Source organism: Lepidothrix coronata, unplaced genomic scaffold, assembly GCF_001604755.1.
Source record: "Lepidothrix coronata isolate B3197 unplaced genomic scaffold, Lepidothrix_coronata-1.0 Scaffold124, whole genome shotgun sequence".
Lineage (NCBI taxonomy): Eukaryota > Metazoa > Chordata > Aves > Passeriformes > Pipridae > Lepidothrix > Lepidothrix coronata.
Window position 1 is genome coordinate 2,644,822 of NW_016690304.1, and position 20,254 is coordinate 2,665,075.

At 39.9% G+C, this 20,254-nt stretch overlaps 2 protein-coding genes across 2 annotated transcripts in view; one reads left to right on the plus strand and one right to left on the minus strand.

The window, feature by feature from the left end:
• TET1 (tet methylcytosine dioxygenase 1) overlaps positions 1-313 on the minus strand; it is a 97,577-nt gene extending 97,264 nt beyond the window's left edge. Inside the window, exon 1 of the mRNA XM_017825978.1 lies at positions 274-313. The gene's annotated coding sequence lies outside the window, so the exon portion shown is untranslated. The remainder of the gene's footprint in view (positions 1-273) is intronic.
• A 202-nt stretch (positions 314-515) lies between these two features.
• DNA2 (DNA replication helicase/nuclease 2) lies at positions 516-19,244 on the plus strand. Its single transcript, XM_017826174.1, has 21 exons — positions 516-632; positions 1,434-1,613; positions 2,653-2,836; positions 4,125-4,270; positions 5,390-5,515; positions 6,373-6,592; positions 7,724-7,841; positions 8,145-8,310; positions 9,484-9,678; positions 10,268-10,498; positions 10,957-11,073; positions 11,178-11,287; positions 11,783-11,892; positions 12,393-12,617; positions 13,150-13,343; positions 13,448-13,537; positions 13,631-13,823; positions 16,642-16,731; positions 17,344-17,526; positions 17,645-17,791; positions 18,367-19,244. Exons 1-21 carry the CDS (start codon positions 622-624, stop codon positions 18,421-18,423), a joined length of 3,093 nt encoding a protein of 1,030 aa, XP_017681663.1. The 5' UTR covers positions 516-621; the 3' UTR covers positions 18,424-19,244.
• The last annotated feature ends 1,010 nt before the right edge of the window (positions 19,245-20,254 follow it).

Here is a 20,254-nt window from a genome sequence, read left to right on the forward strand (position 1 = left end):
ACTTCAGTACCAGTTTAGAAAGCCTCTGCTGAGTAGCGCCAAATGTAACAACACGTCTTTATGAGGGAAAAAGTTTGACTTTCGGGCTGAGATTGCCCCGAAAGTGAGTTGGGAGCAGAAGGTATGTCGAATATTACCTCATACCACCGGACCGTAACAGAAGCAGGGGCGGGGGTGGGACAGCCTTTGACGAAGTTGAAATAAACGCCGGGCATGGCAGAGAACGATGCGGTTGTCCCTCACAGCCCCCCATAGCCCCTCATAAACGCTCACAGCCCCCCAACAGCCCTTCATGGGCGCTCCCCGCCCTCAGCACCGCTCGCGCCCCCTCGCGGAGCAGGCCCCGCCCTTCTCCCCCCCTCCCTCCCGGTGGCGCGAGGAGCCGCGCGCCGCTCCGCGCCTTCGGCCCGCGCGCGCGGCGACCGCCGTCCCGCCGCCTCCCATTGGCCCGCGCTGCCCGCGCTGGGCGGGGCCCGCGCCGCTGCCGTGAGGGGACTGAGGGGCTGTGTGAGGGAACTGAAGGGCCGTGTGAGGGAGCCGCGGGGCTGAGGGGTGCTGTGAGGGAGCTGTGTGAGCCGCGGGACGGGCCAAGCCGAGCCGAGCGCCTCACGGGACCTGCCCATGGCCGAGAGGTAGCAGCCGAGCGCGGGGAAGAGCAGCTGGGCGGAGACGACCCGTAGCGCGGGGAGTTCGAACTTTAGAAACGCTCCCGGCTCCGCGCGCGGGAAGGCGGGATGGGGGTCCTGAGGGCCGCAGCGGCCTTCCTCGGGCATGGGGGAGAGGTGGGGAGCCCTCGAGACCGCCGGGGGTAAGCGGGAAGGGGAACTTGACTCTGCCGAGCGGGCAAGGAGTGTTTGCGCCGGGCAGGGCGGGCGGCGGGGCCGCTGGAGCTCCGGCGGGCACAGCTCCGTGCCAGGAGAGCGGCCCTGCTGCTCTGTCTCAGGCTTTGGCTATTGGAAAACTGAGCCTCGAGTATCAGTTTTCTAATCAACTTCAAGTTAATGGGTAAAAAAGATTACTGCTCCGTGTTTGAGGTACTTGGGTGACCGGGAGTTCGTGTGTGCAGGGAGATAGAAGCTTTCTCACAAGGGCAGGGTTTGCAGTGCAGTTGTAATTAACTTTCAAGTGAATATGGATACGTGGACACCGAAATGAAACACTTGCAATAAATAGCCACTTAATATTTATGTCTCCTTCCTTATATCTTCTATGTCCAAATGCTTGTTTTTCATCCCTGTCACCTAAAAATAATGTGAAAACATCACCAGAGAGCTTTCCTGTGCTTTACCTGTGTAGAACTGCACAACTGCACTAAATATGTATAAAAATTGAAGGAGATTAAAGTTGGGTTTATATTTGAAGCTTTTCCTTGCTTTGTATATAGGCTGGCTGTTTTCAGGTGGTGTTCTGTCTCTTAATGAGCCGTTCTTCAGTTTTCAGAAGAAAGTGGCTGACTGCCCTGACACGGTACTGAGGAAGGGGCTGAACAACAGATACCGTGTGCTGGAAGTCAGCGTGATACAGAGAAATGGAAGTGACCCTGAGAAACACTTGAGGATTACAGCATCTCACTCACTAGAAGATACAGAGCTGTGCATTCTTAGGAATGGCTGGTAATTCATTATGTAGATGTCTGAAAAGAGAATGAAATACTGGATTATTAAGTAAATTTTCTTTGTGTTGCCTTTGAGAGCAGTCTTACTGCCTTAGAAATGATACAAAATCCTGAAGCAACCTTTATTTAATGTAACATTATCGGTATGTCAGCGTAATGGATATTCATCTCGAGAGAACTGATGTCAGGTAACTTGTGTTGAGTGGGTATTGCTACCTTACAGTTTTAATTTGCCTTTGTACTGACAAACAGCAAGGCATTAAACTCTAGGCGGGCTATTTTGTTTGACTGTTTTGCATTAATTAGAAGTGTATATTTATGTGTACAAATATACAAGTATATTTGTACATATAGATGTACAAAGCCACATCTGTAAAACGAGAGGGCTTTTTGCAGCCTGTTAAAATCACCTTAGCTTGAGCCCCACTGCAAAAGTTGTTTGCATGTAAGGATAAGATTCTAATTTACAAATAATTGTGTTGCATGGTGTGTTACAGGAGAAAAGACTGGAGAGTATTTTGAAACACATGGGGGTGCATGTGCTATTTGGCATTGCTTTTCATTTTCTGTCCAAGACTGAAAGGTGGGAGAAAAGTATAAGACATTATTTCTTGAAGGAAAAAAATATATCTAAGATCTTGAACCCTGAAATTTCCAAATAATTCCAAATATTTTTAGATTTTGCTGAGTTTCTGAAACAAATAGAATTGTTAAGTAGGAAGGTAGAACTCATGTAATGCAAAAGCAGTAAAACATAACAATGCTGAAATAGTTCAACACATCAGTCTGGAATGACTTGAAGTCAACAGGATTTCCCTACTTACAGGCTGTTCTGATGCATGATCTAGTACTCAAAATAATGGGTTTTGTCAGTAAAAATGCCTTTATTCACTTTCAGGATTTATTTAAATCAACTTCTTAAAAAAAGAGTCCCAATAACCTCCTGTTTGAAAGAACTGCGTCTGCCACGTTAATGTGTAATTACCGATACGTTGTGTCCGTACTGCCACTGACTGTTCCAATGTATTCCATCGCAGGGAGTCTGTTCCCCTTGTTCCAGGGGACATCGTTCATTTGGAAGGGGAGTGTAGCTCCGGCACGTGGGTCATCAGTGAGCAGCGTGGGTACCTGGTTCTGTACCCAGACCTGCTGCTCTCCGGCACGACGGTATCAAACAGCATCCGCTGTGTGAGAAGGGCAGTGCTGAGCGAACGGTTCAGGGTAAGAGTGAGTTCCAGACTGTCAGGCCTCTAATGAGTTACTGCTCCCTTGAGCCTGGTGGGTTCACTCAGTGTTCATTCTGGCTGTGATGCTGTACTGCAAAATGTCCAACACAGGATAATTTGGGATGGAAACTGTCTCTGGTTGAAATTCTTGGTGTTTTTTGAGAATTGCAGCTGAAATAATCCAGTATTTTTAACACAGTTACTGGGCTAAAGAAGTGGTCTTTCCACTTCAAATTCTGATAATTTCTTTGATAATCTCTTGCCACATTTTGTGTGGGTATAAATCCTTTGTGAAGGATCTGCCCCTCATTCATATGAAAACATTACCACTCTTGGCCAAGAGCCTCTGAAAAATAAGAGTCTGAATCCAGCTGCTGGAGCATCGAAAGAGGTTTCTTGTGGTAGTATCCTTGCTGATATGTGGATGGCAGAGAAGCAACAGCTACCAGTCTCAGCTGATGAAAACTTCCAGACAGGATAGAAATATAAATCCAGATGAGTAAGGGAATTGTAATGGAGTGGTAAACTCCCAGCCTGGCTGGGAGTCTGTGACTGAAACAAGAAAATTAAGTACAGGAAATTAAGACTAGGAAATGGTGTCAGCCCCTTATTAGAGGAATGATGGGAATAGAATAATTGTTTGGGACAATGCACCGACAACCCCGACACTGGGATAACACCATCCACATTGTGAGTGCAGTCCACAAGTGACTGTAAGAGATCCTGTAATATCACAATGATTAGACTTCCAGTTGTTTGGTGGTGACTCACACAGAGGTCGTTTTGCTACCACTGTCAGTTCTTGTGACTTTACAGAGCCCAGCCCTGCTGATGGGTTTCTGAGCCGTTTTGGAGATACTTGGAATGATTCTCCTGTGAGTTGGTAACACACAGGAAACTGCTTTGTGCAAAAAATATGTGTAAGGTTGTAAAGGTAAGTATTTGCATTAGGAAATACTACTGTTTTGCCCACGGGCAAAACTTTCTCAAAATTCATTTTAATCTGTGCCTTTGTTTCTCACCTGTCAATCACATAGGGATTATATCCTAACGTTATCAGGGTTGGGATAAACATGAGAGCTAAAGCAATAGGAGAGACTCGTTTCAATTTGGCTGCTTTCACAGCTGGGTTTGACTGGACGGTAATTAGTGAGGTGAAAGCCGTCATGATCTTGCAATTAAATAAGTGCAGTCCATGATCTGCAGCAAAGAAACCCAGAAATTTTATGGGAAAGTTGGTATGAAGTGGCATAAATCTTGATGTGTTGTAACATCTGTTGCAGGGCTCAGAGTCTGGTTCACGCCAAATGCTCGTTGGTACAATTCTTCATGACATTTTCCAGCAATCTGTAACAAATAACTTGACACAAGAAAAAGTTCTAGAACTAGCAAATAAAATCGTGTATGGACAAAAGTATCTCAAAGAAATGTAAGTAGCATTGCAAGTGTCTTTTATGTTTGGAAGACAGGGCAGGAGCACTTTAAGTTACACTTCAGAAAATGTAGCACTATTGTCTGGAGAGTATTGTGTGCCAAATGACTTTGCTTGATGGAAATGGGGTACCTTTTAGTAAGATATTTACTAAATTACATTTAATAATGTAATTTTGTTTGACTTCCCTGCTGAGCTACTTCTGTGGATCCAAACTGTACTTCTGGAGTAACTATGTGTATGTGGGGGTTTATTCCTTCAGGACAAGCAGGTTGCAGTGTTTGTGCCTGTAACATTAGATTTCCAGGCTGATTTAAATGTGACAAACGTATTTCATTATTATCCTCAGGAGATGAACTAGAAATTTGTGACTGACCAAGGATTGAATGTCTGAGGTTTTCATTTTCTCTGTCAGGTTACTTAAAGGCTCAGTTGCTAGAAGACGTTTCACTTATTTTCTCAGCAAAGCTGATAGAAATGCTAGCCAAATAAATAGTCTTAATATTTCCATCAGAAAATGGTAAGATGAATGGCTGTCAGTTTTAGCATTTTACTGCAGACTTCATTAAAATCTAATTCTACTCATGTAAAAAATAAAAATCATTATATTTATGCTGTTAAAAATTGCCTGTTGGGCAATGTCAGTACCTTTTAGCCCCAGATGAGTTGGAAGTTAAAACTGTAGAAGGAAGATTTATTATTCTAGTTCTGTTATAAAGGTAATATTTTGAATTGTGACTCCTAAGATTACTTAAAGGCCTTTGTCACCCTGGGCCTCCATGAAACTGTTAATTTGCAATTCCTTTTTGCATATGCAGGCCACTGTTTGTTGGGATTGGAAAGTAATTGCTTGAGTCTGCTGCCTGTGGTGATTTACACTTGTATGAACCTTTTTCTGCAAAACCCACCTGTATTTCTCTGTTGCTGTAGAATAATGACGTAATTTCCAGTGAATGCCAGCTTAACTAAGCTGTCATTATCTACAATTTTTAGATGCTTATTAAAACTTGACAGTTACTGCCATTAATCTTGTGGATATTCAAGGCAAAATCTCTCTAGTACCAGCAGCAAATCTCATATTTCTTTCTCCTTAATGTGTGTGGTTCTATTTTTCAGGTATCACTTAAATCTGAAACAAGCAGAAATAATGCAGGAGGTGGAAGAATATTTGCCATCATTTTTTAAATGGGCAGAAGACTTCATGCACAATCCAGTGAACCAAAATGAAATGCAACTAAAACTGTAAGAAGCCAGGAGCTGAAAGTTAAAACCATTCTATATTGTGTACCTTCTTTAGCTCACTTTTAATTTTCAGAACAATGCTTTTCCTGCACATCTGTTCAGTGATTTGTAGCTAATTCATGGCCTCACTGCCAGTGTGGCTGATCTAGAGCTACATATTTAGCTGCCATAGTGAGTACTGGGGCAAGACATGAAGCCTGAGGGTGAACTGACATAAAAATCTTACTGATCTTAAAATCCTTGTGAACAGTGTGGTACAAACTAGAGATTTTAGTAATTAGAAGGGCAAGGATATTTGAGCTGCTGATTAAGGTAGTATTTACTGTAGATATGTGCAACACTGCAAATCAGAATGTGAAACTAGTAATAAAATGGAGTTTTTGACTGATTCAACAGTTTTTCAGTGAAATGGTGATTTAACTCAACTGCTGCTGAGCTCTTCTTGTCTATAGCTTCTTGCTGTTAATTGTGATAACCACAGGGTGTTAAAGTTTCAATGAAATGGCAGGTCTAGGTAAAATCTGTATGCTGCTGTCCTGTGTATATCATTAATTTTTTTTTGTTTTAGAGTGTGGTTGTTGACAAAAGACCAAAGACAGTTACAAGCAGTTTAAGAGTCTTATTTAAAGTTTGAAATTCAGGTGAATAGCAAAACTACACTTAGTTTCTGATATGACACTTCCTCTGTTAATGGAAAGAGAGTTTGAATGAAACTTGATGCATTTTATTTCTGAAGTTAGTTCCTAAAGAGAACCTGTAATGCAAAAAATTTACATATTTAATTGCAACACATTTTAATGTTTAAATGTTAAGAATTAAGCAAAATTGTTAACTTCTGGCTTAATTTTTCTTCCTAGGTCAAATGGGGAAAAAACAGAAGTTGTATCTTCTAAGATAGAGATTGTGGATATCTTGGACATCGAAGAGAATATCTGGTCTCCCAGGTTTGGGTTGAAGGGAAAGATTGATGTTACAGCCAGGGTGAAAATCCATTGCCAGTCGGGAGTGCAGTCTCGGATAATGCCATTGGAGCTCAAGTCTGGCAAGGAATCCAACTCCATAGAGCACAGGAGTCAGGTACAAACACCCATTGTCCAGTTTCACTGTCAGAGACTGGGGATACTTTCTTGTTTGATTAGATGAACTATTTTGTCTTATGAATGTGACCACTTTTTGGTATACTCTAAATTCAGGGATGGCTGATCCCGGCATGCCCAAAGATCCTGGTATAAAATGGAAGTGAACTGAGGAGTAAGAAGTACATACATTTACCACTTTCAAACACATTTTTGGTTTTTATCCTGAAATATGTGTTCTTTAGTCTCTTCTTGCTGCATTCAAATGTTAGGTTGAGGCAAACTGCTTCAGGAATTAGTGTTGTGCATATTTCCAGATAGCTGACCTGATCTAGAGGCAGTAGTCTTGTTATTAACTTCTGAAGTTGCCTTTTAATTTCAATCCTTGGTCAGGTTCTTACTGCTTATGGCTTCTAGAATACTTGTGACAATAATGAGTGTTTAGCCATATAAATTATGGAAGAGCTGAATACTGTTTAGAATGTATTTTGGTTTTAATACCGTGCTGGTTTTGCCTGGAGTAGAGATAAATTCCTTCACAAGAGATAGTATGGGCTGTGCTTTGGATCTGTGCTGAACACAGGTTGGTAATGGAGATGTTTTTGTTATTGCTGAGCAGAGCACACACAGAGCCAAGGCCTTTCCTGCTCCCTGTCCTGCCACACTGGGGAGGAGACTGGGGCTGATGGGAAGTTTGGAGGGGACACAGCAGGGACGGGGGATCCCAGCTGACCAAAGGGACATTCCAGACCATAGAGCTGATCACCGTGCTCGGTGTATGATGTGGGGGAAAGAAGGGGGAAGCTTGAGGGGATGTGTTTGGGGTGATGGTGTTTGTCTGCCCAAGTCACCGTTACATGGGATGGGGCTCTGCTCTCCTGGAAGTGGCTGAACTCCTGCTGCTCATGGGAAGTGGGAATGAATTCCTTGTTTTGCTTTGGTTGTGTGCATGGCTTTTGCTTTTCCTGTTAAACTGTCTTTATCTCATGAGTTTTCCAGCTTTTCCCTTTCCGATTCCCTCCCCGATCCCACTGGTGGGGCAGTGGGTGAGCAGCCATGTGGTACTTGGCTTTAAACTTGGGGTTAAACCACGACAAACATACTGCAGTAAGTTTCTCTCAAATGTTTGCAGGTTATTCTGTACACACTGTTGAATTTAGAGCGGAGAGCAGATCCTGAAGCTGGATTTCTGCTTTATCTCAAAACTGGTACAATGTATCCTGTTTCTGGAGCCCGCCTGGACAGAAGAGGTAAAGTTGTTCCCCTTCCCTGGAAACCAGAATTATCTTATCTATTGCTAAAAACTCTCATGTTGCCTGTAAGGTTTCCTTTTGCCAAAATAGCTTATTTTGGCAAATACTTAGGGATGCATCGTGTTATAACATCACTACTTCCAATCAGCTTATGTTAAAAACTCTATTATTTTATTAATATAGCACAGGGACTTTGTTATGTGAATAATCACTTCTTAGCTGACTAAAAAGCTGATAGCTAATTACTTTTGAGTTAGAAACTGTTGCAAACAAAAACATCAGTTGGTTCTTTTCTGACAGAATTAATGAAGTTGAGAAACCACGTGGCCTTCTACTTAACACACAGTACCTACAAATCTGCTGTGGGAAGGCAGCATTCACAGCTTGCTGCTTTGCCTCCCGTGATTGATGACAGTCAAGCCTGTAAATATTGCTCCCAAATGCACAATTGCTTCCTATACAGCAGGTAAAAAAAAAAAAGTCTGACTAATGATTCTAAATAAGTTTGAATAATCATAGCTTTTGATACAGTGGCTTCATTTTCGGGGTTGACAGCTTCTTATTTCTTTATTGAGGACTCTTGCACCCCAAAAGAATCTTTCACAGACTCCCTTGCAACTTTTGTAATGCAGGGTCTGATCTCCCAGAGACTTAATGTATTTGCTCAGGTACACTTTCTGCAAGAGAAAATCTGAGTTAAGTCTCAACAAAATACTTGATGACAGTAACAGATCTGTTATATATAAGTTAATAGTATTTAAAATTTAAAAAGCTATATTCTTGCAACTCTTTGAAAGAGGAGGTCTTTTGGGCCTGGATTCTGGCTGGACAACAACTCTTTCACTTTGGCTCTGTAGAAGATTGTTTCCCTGTAGGATATCACACAAGTAATGATGCACTGATATTACTCTGCTAAAGTGTTGTTGCATTGCCTGTTAAAGAGAAGTAATGAGCAGATATTTGCTAAATTTTCACATAAAGTTTTAGTCTTTATGCTGCACAAAACCAGAACCATCTCTTATACTGAAGAGATCAAATGAGATATGTTAGAACAGGAGAGCCTTTGGTGTGATCTTGTGTAACCAGAACACCTGATTATTTTTAAAATTGTAGGGGTAAAATTGTATGTGGAGGGAGCCAGCTTTGTGGGCATCCATGGTATGTCTTTGTAAAGTGGGTTTTGTGCAATATGACTTCTAATACTCAGTTGTTACAGCACCAAGATTGTTTCTAACTGGGTAGCTATTCACTGGTGAACTAACTTTTTGCTATTTGATTGTCTTTTGTATGTGTGATTAGGTATAATATCTGGTGTTTAGTTTTGAGATAAATTGACCTGTCTGTGTATTGAGTATTACATTCAACTATGTAAATGTATACAGTACTATCTTTGAAATGCCTTTAATTGGTCTTTGATTAATTTATGTTCCTTGATAATTCAAAATCATAGAGATGATGTAAAGTTATAATAGAAGATTACTCACATGAACAAAGGATACAGATTCAACTTGACTTCAGTGATGATAGATTAATCTGTCTGGTATGTTACAGTATATATTTAGATTGTCATTATGTACATATGGACTTGCAAGCAAATAGATGCAGGTTGATTCTTCCCTGTGCTTGGTTGTATTCCTAGAGCTGTAGAGCAGAAGATGGCCAGTGTGTCCTTTCCTCCTGCTCTGGCAGCCGCTATCGACAGAGAGACCCAGCACCTGAAACCCTCCCACTTGGAGTATTTCAGCCTGTGGTACCTGATGTTAACCCTGGAGCTGCAAAGTGGGGAGGGTAAAAAGGGATATAAAAATATATGGACGATACCTTCTTTGGAAAGGTGAGGTGTAATTTCTAACCTGATGCAAATGATGGTTCCTCCTGCAAGTGAGACATTGCCCACTGGTGTTTTCACTGCCAGCAAAGCTAGATGTTTTCTAGTGCTGTTAGAAGCACTCAAATATGCTACTTGCATAGGTGGATTTTTTGAGAAGTGACCTAATGGAGACATTAACCTAATGAATTTACAGGTTTTGTGTTTGCACTATGGTGTTTGTTTGGTGGTTGTTGTTAAGTCACACACGGGAAAGCAGCAAATTGCAACCTCAGCCTTAAGAAGCACAAGTGTAATTCTATTTGTGTCTCTGTGGGCTGAGGCTGGTGCTGACTGATCCCAGTCCATGGTGCTGTTTCTGAAGGTTTACTTGGCACAATGACAATTTGTCAAGTGACTGATTAGTCTTCCCAGTTCTGATTGTGTTTAGGTTGTTATTTGCTGCCTTGGGAATTTTTTTTTTGTTTGTTTTTTGGTTTTGGTGGTTGGTTGTGAGTGATTTTTTTTTTTACTTGTGTGAGGGTTTTTTTTTTAATATTTCTCTTCCTGAGAAGTTATTAATATTAAAATATATTTCTTTTTCTCATCTATTTAGAGAGAAGGCTGGAGATTGTGTTGGAAACTTGATCAGAGTGGATGAAGTACGTGAAATTTCCGAGGGACAGTACCTACATTTTTTTCAACGCAGAAATGGTGCCATACCTGGAACAAACCTGTTGGCTGGTGATCGAGTGGTTGTGAGTGGAGAGGAAAAGGGTTTACTTGGTTTGGCTACTGGCTATGTTAGAGAAGTCAGTGGAACAAAAGTCTCCTGTTTGTTGGGCAGGTAATAGGACAAAAAGAAAAATACCTCTTTGAAAACACTGTGGTCCTGGCTTCAGGAGGGGCACTTCTAAGTGTCCAGAAACCTGTGACTTGTTCTAACTCTTCTTGCTGGGCTTGGGGCACCCTTCAGAAATTCTCTTCTCTTGATGGAAAATGTCGGTACTTGGTCAATGTATATGCCTGTTGATTTAACACAAAAACATGTTTAAACTCCATTTACTCACATCTCCAGCATGAGACAGTCATATGGATACAGTAATATCCGTAACTTTCATTATTCGGTCTATATTGTCATTAAATTGGGCTGTGAGTGTGTTTTACTTAGATCAGCTAATAGTGTATCTTTATTAGCTAATGTTTCACTCTGGGATCTCTGGAAGATACCATTGAACAAGTCTTTCATCATGAACACGCTGCTGGTGAACAGAATTATTGTATCCATGTTGTGTCATCCTTCAGGAATTTGTCAAAGCTCCCCAAGAACACCGTATTTAGGTTGGATCATGAAGAGGGAGATTTTGGTATAGGAGTCCCTTTTGAAAATCTTTCTAAATTGATGAAAGATTCTCCGGTCAGGTATGAAAAACCAAATTAATTTCACACTTTCAATTTTTTCAGATAAAGTTTCTTAACTGGTAACTTTTCTTGCAACTCTTGTTTTGTTTTGCTTTCACCCACAGTGAAAGGCTCCGCAACTTGATAATTGACTTCCACAAACCACGTTTCATTCAGCACTTGAGCTCTGTCCTTCCTCCAGAGGCAAAGGAAACTGTTGCAAATATTTTAAAGGGTACAAAGTGACTTTCTACTCCTCTGTTTAGTAGTCTCTGTAGCCAAAGTGTTTATCATGCTGAGTATAATTGATTTTTCCTCATTTGGGGCCCAGTGGTAGTTTTCTGCTTATTAAACCAAGTTCTTGTCTTGCATGTCTTCCAACTAGCTGAAGACTAATTTAGTCACAGGAAGACATGATCAAACACAACTGCCCATACACAATATATGGAGGTGGTCATTTAGGATATTAGGGAAAAAAAAGTCACAAAAAGGTCTAAAAATAAAAATGCCTTCAGTTCCTTATTTCTAGGATTGTAGTGCAGACCCTTTACTACTTATCTTGTGTATCATGTTTAATGTCATATCTTCATTAGAACCTACAGACTTTGCTCAGTTCTTGTCTTTATTAAGGGCTTTAGCAGAAGAGGAAATTATAGTTTTGCTTTAACTGTAGTAATTGTTACAATTATGATGAAGGGTACTAACTTAGTTTTGATTTTTCTCCTCAAAGGTCTAAATAAGCCTCAGAAACAGGCAATGAAACAAGTGCTACTTTCAAAAGACTACACACTTATTGTGGGTATGCCTGGAACAGGAAAAACAACTACAATATGTGCTCTAGTAAGATCATGTACCTTGGTTTTAATTTTCTTTGTGAGATTTAGAGGACAGCATTACACAAACTGTATAGTGTCCAAAAATTAGCTGTCATGACTGAAATTATATAGATGCTGTTAGATTAAAAGAAGAAAATACACTTCTTTTTACTTAAAAACCTATATTTGGTAGAACTAAAACTGTATTTTGTGGTGTAGGATTGTCTATTGCCTGTGTAGGAGTATGTGTGGGAGGGAGGAGATTGAAGTGTGATATTTAATCACTTCTGTGATGCTTTAGTGTTAAAATTTAGTGTTAAAATTCTTTGGCTCCAAATATCAGCAAGTCCTCAAATCCTGAGCTACAGCTCAGAAAAGGGACTCCCTGGGAAGCCAGCAAATTGAACTCATTATTGGCTCTCTCCAGAACCTCTTCTGCTTTTTGCCTTGTCAAACATGGGGCTACCTATTCTCCTAGAGAACTAATAACTTTTCTTTTCTTTCCCTTCCCTTTGCCACTCTTAGGTGAGAATTCTTTCTGCTTGTGGCTTCAGTGTTCTTCTGACTAGTTTTACACACACGGCTGTGGACAACATCCTGCTCAAGCTGGCCAAATTCAAAGTTGGTTTTCTGCGCCTAGGGCGAGCTCAGAAGGTCCATCCAGATATTCAGAAATATACAGAAGAAGAAATTTGCAGGTCCAAATCAATTAAATCTGTAACAGACTTGGAAGAGGTCTATAATAGTCAGGTGAGAAAAGTGGGTTTTGCTGCAAATTATTAAAGATAATTACGTCAGGATTTTATGTTCGGATGCTGCAGAGGAGAACTCATCCCAAGGGTGTGAACTGCTGTAAGAAATCTGAGCTGGAAAAGATACTCAATCTCTGCATGGCTTCAATTTGTTTACAGCTGATAATGACCAGCACAGACAGTGCTTCTCAACTTTCAGCCTGTTAATATCCACACAAAGTAACTTTTCATTGTAAGTAATAAGTCCCAAACACCCCAGTGCTTTTCTCTGAGATCTTGTTACACGAGTCACTTCAGCACCCTCCATGAATTGTACAGGCAGAGAACTTGGCATGTCTTTGAACACATGGCAGGAATGGGTTATTTGCTACAGTCTGCTCTAAAGCTGGCTTTGTTTGTCACTTGCAATTGATGCAAGAATATGTCAAGCTGTTTAGTTTAAGGGGAAATATTTTTTCTTTTAACCTGGAAAACACAGTACTAAAGGATGTAAAATGTACCTTATCCTTAAAGTGTGTCTCGATTTTCAGCCAGTGGTGGCAACGTCTTGCATGGGAGTAAATCACCCTATCTTTGTTCAGAAGCAATTTGATTTCTGTATAGTTGATGAAGCTTCCCAAATAAGCCAGCTCATCTGCCTGGGCCCACTGTTCTGCTCCAAGAGGTTTGTGCTGGTGGGGGATCATCAGCAGCTGCCTCCACTTGTGCTGAATGCAGAAGCAAGGTAAGATAAAATGCTGCTGGACAGTGACTAGTAATGAATTCTGGGAAGGCTCTTGCAGTGTTCTGACTGACACACTTTTGGGTTTTGTGTTTGTGTTGTAACAGAGATCTTGGCATGAGTGAAAGCTTATTTAAAAGGCTGGAACAAAACCAGAATGCTGTTGTCCAATTAACTGTGCAATACAGAATGAATAGGTAATTTAAACTTTTATTTATTACGTTGTGTTTCTAATGTGGGATTGAAAGGGCAAGATTTTTATCCCTTTTCTTGTTTTTTTAAATCTTTAGTAAGATTATGTCACTGAGTAACATGTTAGTGTATGAAGGCAAACTGGAATGTGGCTCAGAGAAGGTGTCAAATGCCACTGTTAACTTGCCCAACCTAAAAAAATTGAAACTGGACCTTGTGGATGCTTCAAAAACGTGGCTGAAAGAAGTACTTGATCCAGACACACCTGTGTGTTTTCTGAACACAGAGAAGGTAAAGTTCATTATGTTCTTTCAGCATTGTATTTTGATGCAAGTTCTCAACACAGTCAACATGTAAAACTTGATACAGCTTAGGTAGGGTAAAATAGGGAACTTTCAGAGAATGATTTTCTGGTTCCATGGAAAATGTGCAGCACACACAAATGGTGGTGGTGTAGCTGATCAGCTGCTGCTGGAACCATCACATCTGGGAACAGCTGAAATGTTTGATTCAGGTAATATTTCAGAAAATATGGAAGGTACTGTAGACTTTGTTCTCATGTCCAGTGTAGCTCAAAGTGTGTAGCCAGTGGCAGGAATGGCTATAATTCTCCATGGAATTTTGGAGACTTTCTATATGCTGAAGTGTAAGGGAGGAGTAAGCTGGTTTAGACATGCCATTTCATGAGGACACCAATTTTTGCTGGAAAATTAAAACTCAAGAGTAGATAAAACTCAAGAGTAGAGTCAGCAAAGAAGCTGCCTAGGAACAATGAGGAGGAATTTAAATACATGTAGAAAAAGATTAATAAATTAGTACATATTTGTGATCTCTAGTACTTGTCACTATAGTTGGTGATTGAATTATGAAGACTTGAGTCTTCCTTCCTTCCTTAGCAGGTTTTCTGTTGATTCCTATTAATACTGTGCTTTTCCAATAATTGAATCAGCTGATGATCTTTTGTGCTGACTCTGGGTAAAACTCTCCAACCTCCCTGTGCTGTCTACAACATTCTACAGGATTCCTGTATTTTTTAATGACAATTCTATTAGAATCTCTTCAATGACCTAAAAAGAAACAGTGTTTACTTTGATGACTTAGAGAAATTTCTAAAAGTGCCTAAACTAAACAGGGGACAGGAATGCCTCCCTAGCTGCAGTCCCTTTTCCAGGAAAGAGACTTGTTAAGAGGAAACTGGCTGGTACACTGTTCATCTGGTAGTCACAGAGAAATTGGTAATGGGGAAGCCAGAGTTTCTGTTCCATTTTGAATTTTTTTTTTTTCCTAGAAAGCCCATCTTGAGTGTAAGACAGCTGTTCTGTTTGTAGAAACAGGAGGGAAGTTTCTCTTTCCAAAATATTCTTGGGTTTGTTCAGACATGGGGCTATAATATCATTTCTCCTTTTGGACTTGGTGTCAAAACTCCATGTGTTGGGGTGGTCATTGTGAGGGGGGAGAAATGGAAAAGCCCCCTCTGAATACAAGACCAAACAAAACCAGTATTTCCTTGGCTTTATAGTGGTTTTTTTTCCCCTGTGTATTTTTAATATAACCAAGGAAAGCTTATGAAGAAATATACTGGGGGGGATACAAACAGGGAGAAAGGAGAGCAAAAATCACCATGATACCAGCAGGAAGCTTCCATTTATTATGCTTGCTTTTTTAAAAAACTAAAAAACCCCTTTATTGTTTACTGTGTAATAATGCAAGGTGTTTGTGACAGTAATGGGAAATCTATTTGTTTCTTTTCTGCCAAGCCCTGTGTCCATCTGCACTTCTGACAGCTTGGGCCTGGAGACTGAAAAATTACATCCTTGATTTAGGGCAAATTTCCTGAGAAATTCTAGGCCAAAGTTGGTTTTATCAGGGGTTCTGTTGGTGCACTATGTGAACATGAGAAATACAAATGTAAGCATGTGTTACCATAAGCATGACCTGGCTTTTAGAACTTCTTTCCTTCAAATAATTTTTGTGTAGTTTTTGGCTACATTAATGCTACTGTGGAGAGAAACCAACTGTTCAGTAAAACAGTGCTTTTCTGCTTGGAGAAAACTTTGAGCACGTGGAGTTGGGAGGCTTCTTAGATGTGACATTTTCAGAACACTGAGTTCCAAAAAAAAAAAGGTAAACCCAGTTGTAGTACAACTGTGAGAGTGCTGCTTTAAGTTACACTACACCACCTCCCATTTTCAGTGGCAATGCTGTCCTCAAAATTGAGAAGGGAAACAGAACATGATGAACATGTTAAAAGTGGCATCTAAGAAAACATGGCTTATGTCAGTATAAAATAGTGGAATGGTTATAGTAGAAAATGGCAGGAAATGAGTAAAAGTAGCAAATGGAATTTGGAGCTGGAAAGCAGTTTAGTGTCTGTTCAGTTTTATACTCTTTGCAAATAAAGAGGTCTGCTTGACCCCAGTTTACTGGATGGACACCATCAGTTCTTGCTGTTGATAATTCAGCTTTAGAGAAGGCACGAGCTGAGCAAGGAGAATAAATTGCAGAACTGTGATACCACAATGACAAGAGTTCACATTCTGAGCTTGTTCTTGGCTTCTTGGCCTCAGTCGTTCATACAAGGTGTAGGAAAAGGGAGTTAAGAGTTAAGAAATGGTAAATTCAGTGAATGCTCTCTTAAAAGATCAGGAGTTCAAGACCACCATTTTGGATAGTTCTTGCTTTAGTTTTAAATGTAGGCTTTCACACATGTAAAAAACTGGGGAAAAGTCACTGTAAATATTGCTGTATGGAGAACATTAAAAGAAAAATCCCGTGTAAAATGTAATTTTCTCTCTTACCCTGTAAATCTTTTGATTTATAATGTGTGAGCTGTAAAGTCGGAGCATTAAGGTTTGGCAGTTTTTTTAAGATGCAAACTCATTCTAGAAACTCATTTCAGCAGTTTGTTCCAACTTGTTTTGCAAATGCAGCATTCTTTAGTTACTTTACAGTACAGGCTCTTCTGATTCGTAAAATTTAGCACTTAGCCTTATTTTTTAAGTTAAAACTATTAGTATAAACCCACATATGATATGATGAGTAAGGGATCAGAATACACTACACTGTTATAGCCTGCAAAAGTAATTATGTCCTGTTTATATTTTTAAAGGTCCCAGCACCAGAACATGCAGAAAAAGGTGGCGTAAATAATGTGACAGAAGCTAAAATAGTGCTCTTTCTCACATCCTTATTTATTAAGGTAACTCTCACTTTAGTGAATTGTTTGGAGGGGCAGCTTTATAACTAATGATTCTTACATTGCTATAGTAATGGCACCTCCTATGTTTTGGGTTATTCTTTGAGGGATAATCTTAAGGATGAATCGAGGGTTGACTGCATGTCAGTACAGTGAGGAGCCTGCTGCATTCCCTTCCCTGTCCCTTGCCTGGCTGGATTTAGGATGTAAATAAATCAGCTGGATGCCAAATTCTTTTAAGAGATGAGCACTTCTTTGGGAGGGATGGGAGAGGATTTGCCTTTCTTCCTTATTTCATCCAGTAATACAGACTAGGAGTTCTCAATGTTCACCTCACAGTTTGACAAAGAAAGAAAAATGAGGCTTTCCTGGATATCTGTCTTTGTGCTAAGTTAGGACAAAGCTTGGGATCTTGCAGTAACTCAGGTTTTCTGTTTTCTTTAGTAATACCAGTCACACCTATAGTTCCATTGATGACTTAGTGTAGACACAATATCTTGCAGCACTGTTTAAAAAAAAATAAATTAAAGAAATCCTTGAGGGTTTTGTGATGGCGATGAGTTTCCCAAGCCAACTGCAGTGACAGCTTTTTTCTTCTGTTCCTGCTCCATTCAGGCTGGCTGCAAGCCTTCAGACATTGGCATCATATCACCCTACAGACACCAGCTAAAAACAATCACTGATTTGATGGCAAAGCTGAGGGAGAACAGAGTGGAAGTCAACACGGTCGACAAATACCAAGGAAGAGACAAAAGTATCATAATCGTGTCTTTTGTTAGGAACAGCAATGATGAAAATGTAAGTTGGCCATACTACCTTTGTGCCAGTCAATTGTGGTAGTCAGATGCCTTTTGAAAACGAGTGTTTTATCTACATTAAATAGGACAAATAAAAGCAAGTTCCATTTATCTGGCAGCTTGGCAACCTCCTGAAGGACTGGCGGCGCCTGAATGTTGCCATCACGAGAGCCAAGCACAAGCTGGTCATGGTGGGCTGTGTTCCATCCCTGAGCTGCTATCCTCCCCTGGAGAAGCTCCTCTGCCACCTGCAATCCCACGCAATGATATCCTTTTTCTGCACCCTGGTTTGGGAAAGGGAAAAGGTAAGATTGACTCACTGAGTTTTGAGGTAAGGATGGGAAGATCTTGGATTATTTAGCTTGTGCTTCTAACAGTGATTTGCCACACAGCACAAAATGTGCTAATTAAACTTGCCAGAAATATACTCGAGATGAAGAAATAGAAAAAAGTCCATGCTGATTTGCAAATCAACTTCGATGTAATTTTTTAATTTTGAGGCCTGAATTTCTGAGTTTTGATGCTCTTGCATTCTTTTCTGTGACCATCCTAGTTTCTTGGCATCTTAGTGTGATTGCTTTCTTCAGAAGTACCATGCACTTCAACACATCTGCTTCGTGGATAGTCTTGCTGGAAAGGAAAATAGGTTCACTTTCAGGTGACTTGTTCATTTTTCATTTCCCTCTGGCATTGTACTGAGTAAGCTTTAGCTATGGCTGTTTCCATCTTCTATTTAAACAGGGAACAACCTTGTTAGGTTCTTTCTTTGCAAACCCCAATACATATTCAAACAGATTTGGGGAATGTGATATGTTGTCATAATGCTTCCTTAACTTGCTACATCTTCAATCTTCCAGCCGGGGCTCATGAAAGTATCCACAAGTGTAACATCTTATGAGCCTGAAGATGGGAAGTTTTACAGCCATTTGTATCTTTTCTTTTGCTTTGGTTCTAAAGACTTGAAAATGCAGTTTACATACAGTGATTCCATTTACTGGAATTCCCAATTAAGGTGCTGGGTTGTGCTGTTTGGAACAAAAATAGGAAAAACGTCTTTGTCATCGTCAAAGCCTCACATTCTCCTTTAAACTGTACTCCTGTTTTTTAAAATACCGAAGTGTTTTATATTTATATGCATAATGTAATTAATCTCTCTCACGAAGATCCCTTGATGACTTTTCTAATCGCTTGATTTTGCACACATCAGGGAGAAATGTGATGCTGATTGACTTAATTCCCTGTTGTTAACTGTGTTCAGCAGATCAGTCTGAAGTGAAATGCTTCCTAGTAAAATTCTGTTTTCAGTTTGTCTGATCTATAGTCTTCAAAACAAAACTTTCCCAAGAAAGAGAGCCTGAGCTGCAGCTTGCTGACTGAGAAGTTTACATGCTCAGGTTCTATTTTTTTTTTTTACAGATATGAATATTCATATTGGATATGATAATAGCAAACATTGTTTACTTGAGACATCTGTAGTCTTTATGCTACCTCATATTCTAGACTAAAGAGACTGAAAAGTTTCTTTCCAAGATTGCTGTCGGAAACATCGATTTTCTTGATTCTTCAGAATCAGTATTTGTTTTCTCTGGGATCAATGTCAAGTAGCTGTGTGCATACAGATGCAGACAAACTTATTAAGTGTGGGCATTTTCACTCTCTTACACTGCTCCCTGACTTTTTATAATGCTTGAAATAATAAAAGTTTGCTGTTTATTTCATTATGGTTGTTTAAACTTTGTTAATACTGTGCTTTATATAATACAAATATTTTTAACAGTTCAATATCATTTTAGTATCTGACAGGATATCCTCCTTTTTCTGGTGAAAATACGTGTTGCATCAACTGTGTCTGTGCTCTGTGACTTCCATAAGATGGAAGAAATACAGTAAAATACACTCTTCATTATAGTAGCAATTTCAGAACGACATATACTGGTTTAGAAGAGTTTTTCTTTCTATATTTAGGATCTACATGTACAAAACACTAAGACTTAGCTAATCTATTTTCTTACACCGAGTGCTGCTTATCCAGGAAATGGTCTGCATGCTGCTAAAAGGTCTATAAAGAAATTCGAGCACAAGAACATTTCCTTATCTACTTATAAAATGCATCCTTCTTTTTGCATGATAAAACTTAGATCGAGCAGTGATCTACAGATGAAACCATGTTTTGGTCTGGTATTCTCCAACAAAATTGAGATTTGATGCTCTAAACCACTCTGAATATATGTAGTGAATGTGTGTATATCTATCTATCTATCATCTATCTATCATCTATCTATCTATCTATCTATCTATCTATCTATCTATCTATCTATCTATCTATCTATCTATCTATCAATCAATCAATCAAAGAATGTGCCTGTCCCTGTGGGCTGTTCCAGGCCTGTGCTGCCCTTGTCCTTTGGTTCTTCCTTGCAGGCCCGTTTTCTCTGTGCAGTTTTGTGTGCAGTCTCTGAAGGTGAGCAAAGTAAAGGACACCTTTTTGTTCTACAGCTTTCTTTCCGATTAGCCTTGTCTAAGGAGGGGAAAGATCAGGATTCAGAACAATTATTAAGCAAAGCAAATTGTAGTGCTCAGGGTGCAGTAAGCACAGACTGAGATCCCATCTGGGTGTGACAGAAATGCTTTGTGTTTAATGCCTCGGTGTGTTTTGGTTTTTTTTGGTTTTTTTTTTTTTTTTTTTTTTCTAGTGATATTAATGTTTTAGGTTTTTTTTAAATTAAACC